This window comes from Bradysia coprophila, unplaced genomic scaffold (genome assembly GCF_014529535.1).
Source record: "Bradysia coprophila strain Holo2 unplaced genomic scaffold, BU_Bcop_v1 contig_297, whole genome shotgun sequence".
Taxonomy (NCBI): Eukaryota; Metazoa; Arthropoda; class Insecta; order Diptera; family Sciaridae; genus Bradysia; species Bradysia coprophila.
Window position 1 is genome coordinate 949694 of NW_023503555.1, and position 18831 is coordinate 968524.

Below are 18831 nucleotides of genomic sequence, written 5' to 3' on the forward strand. Positions count from 1 at the left end.
CAAAAATACTTCGATCGATGGAAGTAATAGACCTGATAATAATACTCGTCATTGATTGCCGTCTGCAACAGGTTAAATGGTTAAAAGAACGATAAATGTTGAACTAATAACACGTGCTAAATATATGGATGACACAATCGCATTCTCAAATAGCTGAAAATCCAATTTGATGACTTAAATTAGCTTAACCGTCGCAATAAAACAATTTCAAGGAACCGTGACTCCATGTATGGAAAAACAACAAATGTATTGCTAAACCTACAAATACCCGACATTGAATGTGACATAATTTTTTTGGGAAAACAATGTTAATTGATGTGATTATGCTCATTAAATTTGTCATTAAAAATGTTTAATAGATTGTCGGTCGTAGTAATAATGTGATAAATATAGAGTCACAAACCACCTGTCAAACGAAAAATAAACTTAAATTAGAGCAGATGCGAATGCGAAATTATGCGCGATAAAAATCGTTTGGCCGTTCTGTGTAGAAATGTTTTTGAAGAAACCAACGAAACGATCGTAACCCTAAAATTGCAAAAATAATAAAAATGACAATTTGCGATTTGAATAAATGTGAAAGTTTATTAGCGTGGGGACATATAGTCAATTAGGCATTTAAATGTAGTGAGACTTACACGTTCGAAATGAATTGAGGAAAATTATTACAAACTTTATCTAGCATCTGAGTGTGCATCATAATAAATAATCTAGTTCACTCCTTTCATCAAGTTGAGCCCCACATATCTAAATTAGTCAAGTCAATGCTCTCTATAGCATCGAAACAACTGATTTTCATAAGCACAAGATAATAGCCAACTCGATTTCATTGTGGTTTAAATACGAATCTGTTATCAACAAAGTCGACAAAAACAAGCTTTAAACTCTCGCTTGCATTGATTTATAAAGCAAAAGGTATGGTCAAACTAATGAAGTAAAAGATTTTGCATTAATCTATAGGCTGTAATTTAAACAAAAAGAGTAGTAGATTTAATCCCTTTGTGACTAGGTTAAAATGCGTGCTGCTGCGAGTAATTTGCAATATCAAAAATTGAACCTTTCTCCAATATTGACAGTTATTTGGGACTTTTAATCCTGTTTTTTTTTTTGCAAAATTTGGTAGTTAAAATGTAACAAAAACGAACTTGCATCTGTTCACAGCCACACTCGGTGATATCGTCATTCATTTTCTGATTTCGAGACAAATTTCGATTCGATTTATCCTTAAACATCCTAACTTCCAATTTCAGACTAATTGCTATTGAGGATTAAAACGAACGTTAATAATCCACCAACTCCAAATCCACTAAGGGGTAGACCTATTTACTGCTGCTACACCATATCATGTGCGAGCATTATCTGAAAATTGATTTTAAAAATAATAATTTCCTTCAGTGACTGTCTGCGTTGACTTTATAATATATATTTATCATCGACGAGTACACTAACTTCTCGACTGAGTATCATCGTTTATTTGCTTCATTTCGTAAATATTTGAGAGAAACTGCTTTGTAGACTTCACATATAAATAAATAAAAAAAAAGAAATGTATCGGACACCCATAACGCTTTTCTCCACGATCAAATTTATGTTTCGAGAAAAACATCGAGAAAATTTATGTTTACATACATTTCCAGAGCGTATATTTATCTACATGAAATATAAATGTATTTTATATATAGATTTTTAAGGGTTCGAATGGCTGTCGAGACTTGGATTATAGATCCGTTTTGTCTAGACTATTTTTACCCCAAACATAATGCGCCACCCATTTTGTCTCGTATACTGGTGCTGCTGCTGCTGCTGCTATAATTTTTCACCTAACACCCACTTGATATACTATATTTCCTATCTATTATGTGTGTTCCTTTCATCTAACAATATAATACAATATAATGTGAGATAGGTTGAGAGAGCAGCACGGAATGGAAGCGTAGCATTTATTCGAAAATTATTAAATCGAAATGAAATCTATACGCGTCACTGTGTACAAATAACTTATTCGGAATAAGTCATGGGCATTGACTGTTTTCAATTTATTGAATATTGCGATTTGGAAAATGTAAGCCAGAATGGAAGAGAAATATTGCGCAGAGAGATGATTTTTTCAAACTTTTAAGTCGATTTCTGAAGTTCAGTCACCATATTACAAAGAACGCCAGTGAAATTTAGACATGACTTTTCTTCGGCGGTTTTCTCCTCGCTTATACAAACAAAACTACATATGTGTGCTGATACGGGTGAAACAAGCACGTGTATAGAAGTAGTAGAACGTATGAGCCCTTTTGGTTGTAAGAGTAAACCAGCTAGAAAACAGCTCAAGAAAATTCAAGTCTAGATTTCACTGACAGCAACTGTGTGCAATAAATTTAGAAAATTTTGATTAATTTACATATCGGATTACCTTTGAAAGTCTCCTTTAAGAAGGAGACGACAAATGTTCTAAGATTCACAACTCTCGAAGAGTCAAGATCGTCAAGTTCCATAACTTTTCGTAGCTGTCACAGAATTGTAATTCTGGAAGATTGGTAATAACATTCGTAGCTCTCAAGGTGTGGCGAGACAAATTTTTCAGGTAACCTAAAAGATTCAGGTTAGGTTTGACCCGAGGTTCAGGTTAACACAGGTTCAGATTAACACAGGTTCAGGAATTTTCAGGTTAACCGGACCAGTTCGGAGTTCAGAGCTCTACTTAAAATTCTCGAGAAGTAGTTGCCCACGAATTGTAACTCTTGAGAGGATGTCAATTTTATAATTTTGCTGCCCTCGCGGAAAAGTGGTTTGAAACTGTTTACACAAAAACTTCGTTTAACAAGTTTATGAAAATCTAGATTTTGATTTCGAGATTTTTTATTAGGTACGTGCTTGCCACCTGCAACTAAACACTACAATATAGAATCTGGGTTTTCCTTCGTTAGAAATCAGAAATTCGAAATCAGAAAATAGGTCGGTATTCACTTTCCAGCTAGTGTGAATTCGTAATTAGATATCTTCCCTTGTTCTATTACCACTGTTAATTTAACAGCAAGAGAGGAAACGATGAAACGTTGGGTTTTGCGTGATATGTTGACTCGAGGCTTGGCCGAGTACACTAAGACACTAATAGTAATAGCACACAAAAACTTAGAATTTTTTATCCGCGTCCTTGTTCCGTCTTGAAAATAACATTTATATGCATAAATAAAGAAGTTGATTAAAAAGTTGTATACTCACTAAAGTCTATCAGTAGTCGTCCGAAGCCTTTGCGCTGATACGGAGGTAGAGTTAAAATGCAGGAAACGTTGTAATTTAAAAATGAATTCTTTTCCTGAAATTGAACAAAACGAAATTATTACTTTAATTGCTAATTTAATCAACTCGGTGTTGGTTTTAATTCAGGTTTTGTTTTTTAATCGAATTCACGGAACGTTACCCCTCTGTTGTAATCATAAAACGGCTCAAAGTACACTCGTTGCGCTATAATCATTTCATGTAACAGAAACAAATTGAATTTTACGATTTTTTTAAGTTGAAGAAATGATCGTAAAATTCTTTTTGTCTAGATGTCATTGTCTTCTTTACGGTTTTAAACTTACTGGGAGCATTCAAATCATATCAATCTAATAGATTAGTCATGAAAACTTTTTTGAAATCATTTTCACAAATATTTTGGCCATAAATAATTTCGCGTTTACAGTGGCCGACTTTCAATTTTGTGCACTATTTTGATTCAGCTGTTTGACCAGCTGGTCCATGTAAACAAACAAATGAGGACTTAGATAAAAATGTCAACAGGGGTTTGTTTATTATCGCTAACAATAACACTAAAGAGAGTGTATTCGTTGTTTTATAATGCACATGTATGCGTCGTCGGTTGACATTTCATGCCATGGATATAAAAGAGTGGAAGAGTCGATGCGGCGCAAAATTTGAAAATATGAAAAGATATTGTTTTGCATTGAAAGCATATTTCGTATGGAAAACATGTTTCGAATGGAAAACATGTTTCGAATGGAAAACATGTTTCGAATGGAAAACATGTTTCGAATGTAAAACATGTTTCGAATGGAAAACATGTTTCGCATGGAAAACATATTTCGAATGGAAAGTATGTTTCGCATGAAAAGCATATTTCGCACGGAAAGCATATTTCGCATGGAAAACATGTTTCGAATGGAAAATTTATTTCGAATGGAAAAGCATGTTTCGCATGGATAACATATCTCGCACGGAAAACATATTTTGAGTTGACAACCCATTTTCCAATTTATTGTCTCTTTATGTCCATGGCATTCATGTCATCGAACTTCTCATTGGTTTTTACTTTTTTTTGAATTCCGATGATGATTAAACAACTCGTGGTGGTCAAAAGTTTTGGAGAGCATTTATATCATAACACAGACTTAGGCATTGAAACAGAATGTTTTTGAATTTTGGAATAATAACCAACCCACTTATCTACTCCTGATAACAAAATTAACTTACTTTGTTTACATGGACCAGCTGGTCGAACAGCTGAATCAAAATAGTGCACAAAATGGAAAGTCAGCCACTGTAGGTAACGGATACTGATAAAAGTAGCAATCCACTAGACATATAATAACAGAGACAAGAGCTGTACGGACCGAGGTTTTTTCCAAATCCAAACGGTCCGAATTTCATTTTTGAGGTTTGCTTCGAACTGAACCAATCCGCCCGCAAATAGTGTAGGTTACATTAGACGCAGCGAAGGTTACGTGATAAAATCAAACTCACAAGTGTCTTTTTGAGCAACGAGCTTCTGTTACTCTTTTTTCTAGAAGTGTAGAGTTTTTTATCCGAGCCGAAGGCGAGGCAAGAATTACACTTGTCGTAAAACAGTAACCGAAGTAAGTCAGCCATGAAGACGAATGAGTTTGTGAGTATCAGAAGTACGTAATAGTATTCAATGTATTCTGGTTTACTACCTGCCGCATACAAAAGTTGATTTCCAGATTGGAAAATTTAAAAAAAATTCAGAAGATAGTCCACATGTAATGGATAATTTTCGCACGGGGCAAATTGCAATGTAATAGTCAACTTTCGCATGAGTACATTACGTCCTTGTTTGGAGATTTTATTTTGCCGATAGGAAGGTTTGTCCCTCGTGACAAAATAGCAATCTACAAACAATTACGTAAGGCGTTTTACTGGCGAAGCCCTGCGAAAATGAAAACTATCGCAAGTGTCAAAGGTGTGTCATTTTTGCAGGGTGCTCCAAGTAAATATTCATTCCATCAAAATACACGCAAATATGTACGAATATCCTCTCTACAGAGCTCTCGACTTATTGAATCTGTTTTATTTTTGACGAGAAAAAGACTACTCTAACTCTAGTTACTAGATTAATCGCAGCCAGTAAAAAACAATACTTTTTCGACTTATGGTTCTACTTCTACTTCATATTTGTTTTAAGTATTTGTCAGAATTTTGATAAAACATAATAAGATGTGAAGGAGGCACCAACACCAAGCATATTATTAGCCAAAGATGGAGGTGTCACGTCATTGGTACCACGTAAATAATTTCACATTATTACACTGTTTCAAGGTCATGCGATTAAAGTCAAAAATACTTTATTTGACATTAGAGAGTGTCCACTTTTTCAGTGGTGTCAGTAGTTTCAAATCTTCAAACAATATTCTCCAGCACAAAAAATAACCAATGCCCCCGTCTATGACATGCTATCAGCTTAACAAAAAAACCGTCCCATTGGTTCTTAATCTTCATTCATAAATTTATTCTTAAAAGCGTAAATTTAAACTTGAAATGAATTTTTGTTTACAGTTAGATAATAGACATTGAAAGTGTCAACAAGTCAATGTGCTGTTTTGGAACATGCAACTGAATTATCTTTTCTAATTTAATAGAAGTAACGATGTAAGATTGAGCTAAGAATATCGTAGCACTTTTAACCGGAAAAGGTAAGTGAATTACGGCACAATTTACATTTCATTCCTATTGTTTCCTAGTTTTTCATTAAAGTTCTTTTACTTCATTTGTTTAAACATGCAATCTGCTATAATAAGATGGGACTAGTCATAGCACATCAATTATTTTTTTTGTTGTTAATCGATAACAGATGATTAGCCGTTTGCGAGAAATGTCTGTCTTCCAATTTGCAAATCTTAGACGAAAATTGCGTCCACAGACATTACAAATCATCTTATACGTAACTATGCAGAGATCAAACGAAGTGGATTTTATTTAATTAGGAAAAACGAAACTCATTGAATACGGAAATACTTCATTCTCTGATTCCGTATCCGTTTACCGTCTGGCATTTACTTGCGTTTATCATTTTGTTGTTCGCTGAAATAAAAAAAAACTTCAATTCAAACTCCAACCCTTCAATTCACGACAATTATTTAAAAAAAAAAGTTCATTTAACGGCATTTGATGCTCCCCTTTTGTGTATTTAACGAACTCAAAATGATCATTTCATAAAACCACGTAGCTTTACCATTCAATAACCATCCATATTTATGTTCTACCTGAGGTTGATACGCTCCTATGTCTCCATTTGATTTGAACGTTTCCCATTCCTTTCTGCGAATGATTCCCGTTCCGCTTATTTATGTATACAGATTCTGTACAGATTCGTTAGGTGCTGTTCGAAAACGAGCAGACATTGTGCGCACGTACTGACTTCACATATATACGAATCGGCTCACTATATCTATGTAGAATTTGAACTGCATGATACTTTCATGTTCCCATCCAATATACACAGGGAAACTACATTTGTGGAGCGAGGAGTATTTATGTGTACATAAGTCTGGTCGAGGAGTGTTTGACTGGATGTGGTAGTAGTAAGAATCGCATTTTGGGATTTCAATGGTATGTATTGTGAGGATATTGTACTATGCTGGATGCTGCTGCGGTCATTGAACTAAACGGAGCATTAACCCTCAAACCATGTGATTTGATTTTCGTCTAGTCGCGGTCTGCCGTATAGCATGATGAGTAAAACGCTTCGCTTGTTTGTATGTCGTTTTCATATATTTTCATATATAATGTCTGTGCCAGAACAACGGTTCGTACAGCATTTGGAGATTCGGGTGGGGTATGAGAGAAAAACTGGAAAAAAAGTACCATGGCAATGGTTACATCCACAATTTTGGGGAATACATAAATTGCGAATTCATGGAATCGTTGGGATGGGATTCTCTGTAAAATTCGCACAGAGAATTACAATGTACCAGTGATTGGGAGATGAGAGGTCATTTTTTGGTATGAGATAACATGCAAACGGTCATTGAACTGAATTTGGTATGTGAACGGGGAACGCTAAAAAAATCTGGCAGCATGCAAGGGAAACGACATTTTAAAAGGTTTTGGTTTGTGTCGAGAGCCAAAAGTCGCATTTAAATTTGTCCAGAGTCATATGAAACAGACAACGAATCCATGTAAGTGGATGAAAATTTTTTGTTTCCTGCAAAATACGTATTTATGAAGCAGACACCCCTCTTTATTTATATTAAAAGCCTAAAAATGTAATTGAAAAGTGGTTGAGGAGTTGTTTTTCCTTCTTATAAAGCCAGTAGGATACTAGGTACTTAGCTAATGATATCGTTTGGGTTCATGTTGACAAAAATTTGGATTGCAACGATGTGTGCTGGCCGAGATGTACACTAGTCACGTTTGTTAGGGCTCAAAAATAAAATTCGTAGAATAAGTCGTATTGGGTAATGTAATTATTTGAGGGCAAACCGCGGTCTTTACGGTGACTAAAAAAATCTTTTAAAAGTCGTTTCAAAAATGCTAAAACTGCCGAGAAAACTCTAGAGAGTTAAATAAGTTCCTTTCGTCTCACGATTTCTTTTTAATAAAGTGGGAAGACTGGGATGTACCGTTTAAGGACGGCTATATCATCTGTTATCGACAGAAATGACAACAATAAGCGATGTGCTTATGCTATTGCGCTCTTATATAGTAAAAAAAATGTTAAACCTAATGAAGTAAAAGATTATGTTTCGATCTATGGCAAGACCTCGTTCAAAAGAAGTATAGATTCGACAATATTTGTGTTAAAAATATGGAGTTAAACCAGGCCTCTCACTCTAATTCCGGACTCCTTATTAAGGAATTAAGGAGGTTTCAGCTCAAAAATAAGGAGAAATAAGGAAATTGTTAATTGAAATTAAGGAAAAATAAGAAGAAAAATACAAATTTTTCAACTTAAAATTTTCGCTATTTTACAATTAACAAATTTGTCATGAACTGTAACAATACTCTCTCTAGCAACCAAACTCTCAGCTCTCTGTGTCAAATTCACACCTTATTTCTTTGTATTCTACAAACACTATTCTACATTTTGACTGACTACGCTGTAATCTAAATGTAAATTCCAAAGGCGCTTGGATTCTTTCACCACCTTAATAAAAACAGTTTGTTTGCTAGAGAGGGTATTGACTGTAAGTGTCTGTTCGAAAAGTACAAAATCGGTTTTTCATGTTTTTTGAAGTGTACCGAGTTTACTCGACTTCGGGCAATGAAAATTGATATTTATCGAACCAAATGGGGTGTGTATGGTATCGTTCGAAAGTTTAGTAGTCTATAGACTAAAGATTGCAATCAATATTTGCACATTCGAACATTCGAACTGTTTCACGGGGGTGCACAGTTTTTTTTTTATATATTTTGTCCGACACCTTCTGATGGGATCTTTACAGAATACGTTCAGCGGATTTTTATCTAAGAAATCCTGCTGAAAGCTTACTTGAGTCACTTATTTTAATGGAAAACTCAGTAGGCACTATGCTACTAAGCTTGCAATAGAACAAACAGTCATGGGGTTTTATTTCCATATGATGCGATTGTCCACTTTTTTTGTTATGGGTAAGTTTCGCAGAACTCTTTTATTGCAAGCCTCCAATTTCGATTGAAGATCGACCTTATTTTCGAATGTAAGTTCCTAAGGTTAATCGGTACTAACCGGTGATCATAACCAACATTTGTGTCTCTTGTGTCTCTTGCTTCAATTATATCGAAAAAATAATAATTTTCCAACCCCTTTTTGAGGGAATGCCATTTACTTTGGCTTGGCCTCTATAAGTCCGAAAATAAGAAATTTAAAAAAAATGTGAAACAGTGTCTTTTAGAATTGAAAGGCGCATAAATGAGTCATTCCATTCCATTTTAAAAACCTTTGTCTTATAAGTGATACTCGAGAAGGAAACCACAGAAAAACATGGTAAGTCCAGTAAATCAATCACATTGGAATGACAATGCGCCACTACTTCACTTTTCTATTAGAGTTCGTTGTGTTAAATAATAAAAGTAATTTTAAAATCAATATTTGCCGCGCAGCGAATTTTTTTTTATTAACTTTTGATTTTCTGTCAGTAAAATTTGCGAAAAATAAGGAAAATAAGGATTTTTTTTCAAAATAAGGAGGAATAAGGAGGTTTTCATAAAAATAAGGAAAATCAAGGAAATAAGGAGGTGTGAGAGGCCTGTGTTAAACCTTCACTAAAAACAGTTAAAATCTCCACAGAAAAAAATATTTTTGTGAAAAAACTCCACTACATTTTCCATAGTTGGGAACGGTTGTGTTGTGACCTCTTCTGAAGTGCAAAGTATATCTTGAGTAACCATTTATTGACTTCAAATGAAAGGTGCGCATCTCTGCTTTACAATATGCCCATATTCGTCGCAACCTTTGAGTTTCTGTTCATTTTATTAAGTCAAATAAACGAGGTGTTCCACCTGCTACGAATTAGCAGGAAAGCAACATTTCCAAGACCAATGACCGAATGGTTCAGGACAATTTTGTGCGGTACATGTAATTTTGATTCGGTTTATTACATTTTCATCGTTCCCCCTGTTTGACGACCAAAAACAAGTTGAAAACACTGAAAAATATGGGTTACTGGTCAGAGATTTTACTTCGACTACGTTTTTGGCTTGCAACACAATTTTTCCAGGGTGTAGTATACATGGAACGAAATAGGGTAAGTCCTACTACAAAACCCTGTAGTCACTTTCGCGTATACGTGCTCTTGCAAGCCATAAGGACTGTCCAAACATTGACCATATTTTGAGTCATAAGTCCAGAACGGGTGGCGGCCCTTTCCGATGACTATACTCCTTATGAAGGGTCTGGCAAAAGCCCATATTCCTACAAAATTTCAACTTTTAGAAACATGTCCATGTCGAGCTATCACAAAAAAAACTGTTTTCGCAACAAGTGACAAACAGTAGGACCTTTATTGCGAAAAACATTGTATACAACGCGATGATAAATGCTTTTTTAGGCACACGATGTGTAATCTTCACATCTAGTGCCTACAAAACTAAACGAAAAAGGAATAGATAACTATTTCTTTAGAATTGAAAGACGATTCAAACGAGCTTTAGCTTGCCCGGATTGCCGAACCATTGTTTTCAAATTGGTTCAAGTTTTGGCGATATCACTCTTAAATTGTTATTTACTTATATGTTGTGGGCGGATTTTAGGCAATTTCGCGAGTTGTAGCCCGAACGAAAGGGAGATGCGTATAGTACGTAACGTTTCAGGCTAAGGGACCAAATTAGGACAAAAATTCTGTAATTTTGCTCCAAGGCATGAAAATATACTTTTATAATGCCTTTACATGCTGGATTAAGATATTTAAGCTTGCAAATGGTGTTCGTTTTTAATTTACAACTTCGAGCTATTAAACAAAAAATCATTTCCCAGGTCGACGATTTGAACATTTCTTTTTATTTGCGTTTAAGGTTAAATTTCACATTAAAAAAAACTGTGTACACAAGTGGGATGCATAGTGCGAGTCAACATTATTTTGTAAAAGAAGGATATACTGAACGAGAATATTATTTTTCTGGGCTGTTAATATCCTCTACGCATATCATACAGGCAAGTGTTTTTATAGAAAATTCTCGAGTCGACTGGCGCGTTTTAGATGTCTTTGACTTTAATCTATGTACAAGACGCAAAGTGTTGTCTCTTTGGCTATGTACAATTACATTATTGCGTCTCTATATGTACCAAAAATCGATACCAACAAGCAAGAAAACTTTCTTCGAGAAAATAGATAAGTGGAAAAAGAAATATAAGACCAACTGTCTGCAGCTACATAATATATGAAATCAGACAAGGTAACATCAGCATACAGAATGGTTTCAACATTTACATAAATATATTGGCTGCGTCTAGCCATCATGTAAAGATTAAATTTAGAATTTATCTGTTTAAATATCGATTGCGGATTGCGGGGAATTTATTAGACTGTCGTAAGACTAAGGGGTTGCACGTGAAGACAACACCGCAAACGATTTTAATTTGGATGAATGAATCAATTAGCAAAGTAAACCTGTCGACTCAGACAATCATTGAAAGTTTCGAAATTGGATACTGCTCTTGAAAATACGTTAATGGGAAACGGATTCAACAATTACTATTTTCGATTCGAATATTAACAGAATGGTGTTTGTTTTTCGACTTAGATGAGAGCCGAGCCAGAGGTTGCGTCAACACATCGTGTGCGAAAATATAATGGTATATTGCACACCATGTTGCACAAAGTCGATTTTTGTAGTAGTAGCACAGCTCTGCTTCTAGCATGAACATAGGAAATATTCGGAGGGCTTATGCAATCGAAATAGGCCTTGCATTTTCTCGTAAAGATATGAGTCATGATTTCCAGGTGTGAATAAAAACACACAAACATGCAATCGTACACGCATACATATTTGAAAATTTGGAGGCTTTTTGACGTTGGAAAAATTAGTGTTCGTGCTAGAAGCAGTGCTAAGGGTACTAGTCGTAATTTGGTGCTGCCTTGGATTTTGGCACTAGCGAAGTGTTCAGGCTAACGTGAAGAACAGTTGGGATCCTCCAGCTCGTTCTAGAAACCTCTCATACGCTAAAAAAAAAACTCTTAGCCTCTTAGCATGCGTTATGTGTATAGTGTTCCGAAAATGAGCGACAAAGAGTTGATATATTTTAACACTAGCTAAACAAACAAACTTGACACTTTCACCACCTTAAAAAAAGTAATTTGATTGCTAGAAAGAGTATTAGACACATACTAGTTTGTTGTTTATGTTCACACTTTTCTATTGTTCATATCATATTTCAACGAGTACGTGAGAACGGACAATAAATTTTCTGCCAACTAATTATAAATCGGTCCAACTTAAAATCAAATCTTTAGGACCTTTAATACCTAATATTACAAAATGATCAATAAGAAATTCCTTCTGCGATGCAAAAGCTGAACTTTTTCATGCGTGATTTGGTCGGCGATTGAAGGGTTTTTTTCTCTGTTTTTCTATATTTTATTTTTCGCCACTAGTAAACCATTAGCCGTAAATAAAATTCTGTCCTGACCCAATTTCGAACCTGCGACCAAAAAACCCAATGCTTATCGAGTAAAACATTTAACCATTCGATTATAATAGTTATTTACAACCGAGTGATAAATGCTTTTTAAAAAAATGCATTTTTAGGCATTTATCTGTCTAGAACGATAATCTCGAACTTATCCCTCACAGAGAAAAAAGTCGGATTAAATTTTTAATCTGCGGAAAGATTACGAACATTTTAAATTTTTCTAAAGATTTCATTTCAATCTTTTTTCAAAGATTACAAAAATTAAATCTTTCGATAGATTACGTTTCGGATTAAAATGGCTAAAATTGATAGTAGCAGTGAGAAGTAAAGTTAAATATAGAACATTTTGCCACGATTTTTTTTTTCAAAGTTCGTTGTTATGGTATCTAGAGTTTATGATTAGAAACTAGTAGCAATGAATGTGCATACCAGATATGGCCGATTCTTCAAAATCTGTCGATTTATCTTGAACGCACTCATTATTTTCGTCAAAATAATATGAAAATGGGTGCGTTAGAATCCGTTTTTAAAATCGTTATGTCCTCCGAGGTGACATTAGACTATACCTATGGGTGGTTTATATTCATTGGCTAGTAGATGGTAGATGTGTAATTTTTTGTCATATGTTAGCGATTCAAAGTAAAACTAAAAACCACAGCACAGAAATGTTTGAGACTTTTTTTTTGCTTTTCTTTAGGAATATTGATTTTTGAGTTGAAAATCGTTGAAAAATTAAATAAATTCTTCCATGCAAATTGGTCTGTTATACTTCTTAATCAATTGTACAATTAAATATGGGGCGCAAAATATCGTTTTATTATAATATTTTCCTACTTTTCAATACCAGGCTCAACTTCCTTATCGTTGATTATCCAGATTTATGAAATATAATAATCGTTTATTGAATAATTAAAAAAATGAAGAAAAAAAATGTTGCCTTCGATTAGGATTTGAACTCGTTTACTATGATGGTTACCTCAGTCGGTACAAAGGTTTCGTTCAGAAGATTATTTTTTAATCTTTGAAAGATTAAAATCTACGTAACAACGGTTCGAAATTAAATCTTGCTAAGATTAAGAACCTAATAGCTCAGTGGTAAAGTACAGGACTGGAGATACGGAGGTACCGAGGTGAAAGAGTTCAAATCCTGATCGAAGTAAGTAAAAAAAAAACATTTAATTTCAACTAAACAAATAAAATTCCCAATTTCAGAATAAATAAAACAAGTAAATCTGACTCAATATTCAAATAAATGTTGAAAACAAATTTTTAATTTCAAAATAAAAAAAATTTAAATCTCTTGGAAGATTTCGATCTAATCCATCGACAGATTATTTTCGAAAGATTAAATGCAAGTAATCTTTCGAAAAATTAGATTTCAATCCAAAAATAAATTTGGTCCTATATGTAATCCGAAAAAGATTTAAATCTAATCCAGGATTTCTGTCTGTGCTCTGGGGAGTTTTTGTTTATCTCGATATATCGGTTCTCGACAGATAAAATATGATATGCACCTATTGCCAGACTGTTACTTTGACGTGTAGGCATTATGGCCCACGCCTTCGGCTAGGGCAATAATGTCCTACACACGTCAAAATACCAATTTTGGCAACAGGTGCATCAAATATATTACAACGCTTCTCGCCGAGGGGTGAACCACCCTGAAATAATCACCAAATAATCTCCAAACAATCAAAATAATCAACTTGTCATTTAGCAAATACCATCCAAAATGTCCAGTTTCTAGGCCACTTCCATAATATGACGAATAAATGAATAATGACAAGTTTTTAAGCCTCAATAGTGACTCAAAAAAAAATCTCAAATAATCACCAAATAATCCTCGAAATAATCACAAAATATTTTCTTTTTTGCTTTGGGTAACCAAAGAAGTTATTTGGAGCTTACAGCGTGTAAAATACGTCAAAAAATTGAAAAATCAAGTTGCGTGTCATTATTGACCTGAGCTTCGCTTCTTGTCAACAAACGTTACACGAAAACAGGACTTTTAGACTTTTTATCACTTGTTATGTAAATTTTGAAATATTATTTTGAGATTATTTGGTGATTATTTGGGCACAAATAATCCTTTGAAAAAAAGAGTGGTTCACCCCTCGCTTTTCGCAATCGAGGCAACGGAAAGTCCTACTTTTAGGATATATAATCGCAACGAACCAATTTTCTAAGCGTTCATACAATATTTCGTCCATACAGTAGAATGTACATTAAAGGTAGAGAGTAGGCTCTACTCAGTAGAGTCATGTTTTTATTTCAAAAGATCATTTTCCGCAGCTGGTTGCTGAAAACGATATATGCAACACGTTGCGAAAGTGGTAGTTTTTGTCGCACGATGTAGTTATCACAACACGTCCATTGACAAAAACTACCACTTTTCGCAAATAGTTGCATAAATTACTATTTCAATGCTATGTCAAAGTTGAAAAATATCTTATATGGAAATTCTTTTTGTTACTAGTGAAAGTACCTCAATATTTGTACCCATGGACTATTTTCCCACATTTTCCTTAATGTTTCCTGAAAATATTGTTAGGAAAAATGAAGGAGAAGACGATGGAAATATGTAAATTAGGGTGTAGCGTTTTGACGAAAGTATTTTGTTTTTTAAGGCCTGCGGGTAGGTTCGATGCAGAATAGTCCCCTGATCACGAAAATAACAAACAAAAAATATTTGAAGTTCGAATCTTCCATGCGCACCTCTGAAAAGCGATTTTTGGTCCCAAAGCTATAGTTCTGGCGACTGTGTGGAAAAACATTTGTTAAGTGGATATGATAATTACTCGTGGAGACCGTGGCTTCAATTTATCATACTTTAAAATTTAAAAAAAAATTGACCCATCGATGAAAAATTACAAGAAGTGCTCCCGACCATGACTTTTTGAGAATTTTTCTGGGTTTAAAGCTTTGTGGAATCTGTGACTGGAAAGCAATATAGTGGTGTCGTGGCTCATTTTAAAGGGAATTTAAAGAGCTTTCAAACGAATATAGACTCGACGCTTCAACGGATTACAGATTCGTTGACCTTCTAGTGTATAAAAAATGGTACGAGAAAAACAATATTTTTTAATTTTTCACAGAATTTATGCAAAATGGTTCCAAATTGTCCTCAGTATTGCTGGCGTTGACAATTCAACTTCAAATTTCTTTTTTTAGTATTTTCGTGATCAGGGGACCATTCTGCATCGAACCTACCCGCAGGCCTTAAAAAACAAAATATTTTCAAAACGCTACACCCTAATGTAAATCTCATTTTCTCAACCCAATGTCGAAATGTAAAACTTTCGTTGTTTTTTTTAACAAAAAGGTTTTATGCAAACGAGTGATAAATGCTCATTTTCGAGCCTACGGCCTCGAGTTTCAATCTTCACATCTTGGGACTGAAAAACCATTTTATGCACTAGATGTGTAGACTGTCATTTGAGACAACACTTCATCATTGAGTTGAGAAAACAATTTCGGTGTAAAGTATTCCATTTCAGTAATTAAATGGCACATAGAAAGTGTTCCTTTTGTAGCCGAGTAGCTAAGTACTCAAATAGAACGAAGCTTAAAAAAAAGAACTGCTAAAGCAAGGCTGTAGTGTAGCATGTGTAGCATACTTCTGTGTTAAGCCAAAGCACCGTATTGTTTTTGTACTTTGGAGAGCTTTCAAACGCTTTCAACTTCTTTTGGATTCCAATAGAAATAGAATATTTCAGTGGAATACAAAAGAAGCTTAAAGCTCAAGAAAACTCCTTCAAAGCAAAGAAACAATTACATAACGATGTTTTGGCTTAACACAGCAACGTTCGTATCTGTCTGAATCTGTGCCTTCCGATCAATTTGATCGGACTTAATGGACTTAATACCATTGACAACGATGACAAAAGTAACCCATCAACCTTTGATCTTCGGACAAAATAACTCCAGTCAAACAACACAAAGCAATACCTACTTTAAACTGAGAGAAGTAGCCGATTTCATGATTACTCAGCGATGCGATGGCGGTTTGAAAAAGATTGAATTTCCCACTTCTGTGGATCTAATGATCGGAATGCCAAAATGAGCACAAAAATACTCACTTTGCTAAAATATCCAACCGTATGGCAACCTTCGGAATCAGCTAATGTCATGATATAAAAGAGAAACGGCTCGACATCATAGTACAATGTCTTGTGATCGAGGAAGAATTTCGCCAGCAAACACAAATGTTGACAGTATTGCTTTTGGCGTTTACCATCCACTTGCCAGACACCGAGTTTTCCTTTGCGATAAATCTGATAATGAAATTGACGATTGAATAGAAATGAAAGGTTTGTCTCTTAATTCTATGCCATTTACCTCATCACCGGGCGGATGACGCCACACACATTTGGCTGCATGTCGTTTCATGCCAATCTCACATTTTTGATATTGAAGACAGAATTCGCAGAGGTACAGTTTCGGTAGCCGAGCCGCATCGTCCGGATAGGGAGATTGATACCACACTTCCATTTTGTGTCGTCCCATGATGATGTACCTGAAAATGTACATCGAATCATTGCCGTGCATCACACCTTTCCCCGTTTCCATTCAACTCACTTAGTTCCTTTGCCAGTTTGGATGTCTTTCAGTTCCTCTTCAATTTTCTCGCTTGATCTTGCTTGCGCTTCGCGAAACAATTGTAAGTCATAGTCAGACACCAGTCCCGTTAAGCTAGGTTCTCGTGCCGTATCTTTTGCGTTATGAAAATGTGCATTTGTGTGCGTTGGTCGAGTCGGCGAAGTTAACGGCGGTTTGAATTTGTTTCGGATTTCTTTGACTTTTATTTGATATGCTTTCTGATCGACTGTGTATTGCTTTTTGGATGGCTCGTACAGAATTAGTGCCTTTTTACGCTCTTCCTCCCGCTGTTGTCGTTCCAACGCCCATGCTTTGGTGTCCGCCAGCGTCATATTATGATACAATGGGCACGCTTCCTGTGTAAAATGTTTTTCTAAGCGACCGCCCAGATGACCAACTGAATCACAACCATCGACTGGACAACGTCGTTCTTCGGGAATGGCAGAAGTTTTCTTATTCGGACTCGTGTTGTTTTTGGCATTCGATTTCGAATTTTTGGATTTTCCTTTCGTAGCTGGAGCCCGCTTGACTGGACTCTTCGACAACGAACGCTTACTGTCGGCCTCGGAGTCTGAATCGGATGCTTTGCCAGGATTGAAAATGGCTGCAAATTGAAGAAGAAAAATTGGTTTGTGTCTTTCAAGCGAACAAACTGTCATAATTATCACCTGTCAAATGCTTGGATTTACGGGTGCTGGAAGATCTGGTCAATTTACGTACGATATTTGATGTTGCCTTGTTTTCTATATCCGATTCGGAATTCGCAGGATCTTTTACTTCTGATTTTACTGCGGATGTGTTCGTTTTCTCGGCCGGCTTCTTTTCTGTCACTTTCTTACTGAGCGGTGCCGAATCAACGCTGCTTTCGCTTTCCGATTCACTATTTTACAATTTGAAAATGTTTAAAAACCAAAATTCTGTAAATGAACACCGTCCGTCTCACCTAGTTGATGTGCTGTCCGACGTTGACGCCGTTGTTGACGATTCGGCTGAACTTTTGACCACTGGAGGCTTCTCAACAACTTTGTTTTTAGGTGGCCTACCTTTCGGCCGGCCCGGCGGAGGTTTCGGCTTAGGAGCTGGTGTTTTCACACTTTTCGTTTTGACATCTTCCTCCGATTCTGTTGTATTATCCGGCGAGAAAATACTTTTCTCCTTTGAGTCCGCGTTCTTCGATGCTGCCTTTTGTGCAGCCTTCGTGGCAGCAGGACCGTTCTTATTAGCTAAATTCTTGTTTAAATTTTGTAATTGTTGCTGTTGTTGCTTGACAACAGCCGGAGGTGCCTTGCCTCCAGTGACAGGAGGCACTGGATTTGCTTTAGATTTATTTGATTGCACTGGCTTTTTCTTTGTATCATTCGGTGTGCGTTTCGTGGCCGGAACTTGAGTTTTAGCTGGTGGACCATCATCATCGCTCGAATTAGCATAGACTTGTCGCGATCTTTGTTGCTGTGCTTTGGTGGCCGCTGCTATTGCTTTACCTAAGAATCAACAACGATTTAAAGGTCAGGTCTTACAACCTGGTCTCGACAACTGAACTCACCTTTGTTGGATGCGGATGTGGATAACTTTTCGGTTGGTTCACTTTTATTCTGTGGTCTAGTATCAGAAGCTCGCCGCGGGGGTTTTTTCCCTGTTGCTGTAGCTGGACCAGTCGAACCACTTGCAGTCTTGGCTTCCTGATGATTGTTTGTTGAGCCCGAACTGTTTCGTCTGGTTGGTTCTTGTTCCTGCGAAGTGGTCGATTCGGAATCAGAACTGGATGAATTACTATCCGAACCACTACTGCTCTCACTGGACGACGATGTACCAGACGTCGATCCGGAACTCGATTCGGTGGTGCTGGTTGACTGCAAACAAACTTGGTAAACAAAATTCAAAACAAACCGAAATCT

At 35.8% G+C, this 18831-nt stretch overlaps 1 protein-coding gene across 1 annotated transcript in view; it reads right to left on the reverse strand.

The window, feature by feature from the left end:
* LOC119078707 (histone acetyltransferase KAT7) overlaps positions 1-18831 on the reverse strand; it is a 39584-nt gene that overhangs the window by 20403 nt on the left and 350 nt on the right. Inside the window, exons 2-8 of the mRNA XM_037186376.1 lie at positions 18480-18786; positions 17880-18417; positions 17605-17816; positions 16916-17540; positions 16676-16853; positions 16417-16611; positions 3214-3307 (exon numbers count right to left, since the gene is read on the reverse strand). Coding sequence (XP_037042271.1) covers positions 3214-3307; positions 16417-16611; positions 16676-16853; positions 16916-17540; positions 17605-17816; positions 17880-18417; positions 18480-18786 — 2149 coding nt within the window. The remainder of the gene's footprint in view (positions 1-3213; positions 3308-16416; positions 16612-16675; positions 16854-16915; positions 17541-17604; positions 17817-17879; positions 18418-18479; positions 18787-18831) is intronic.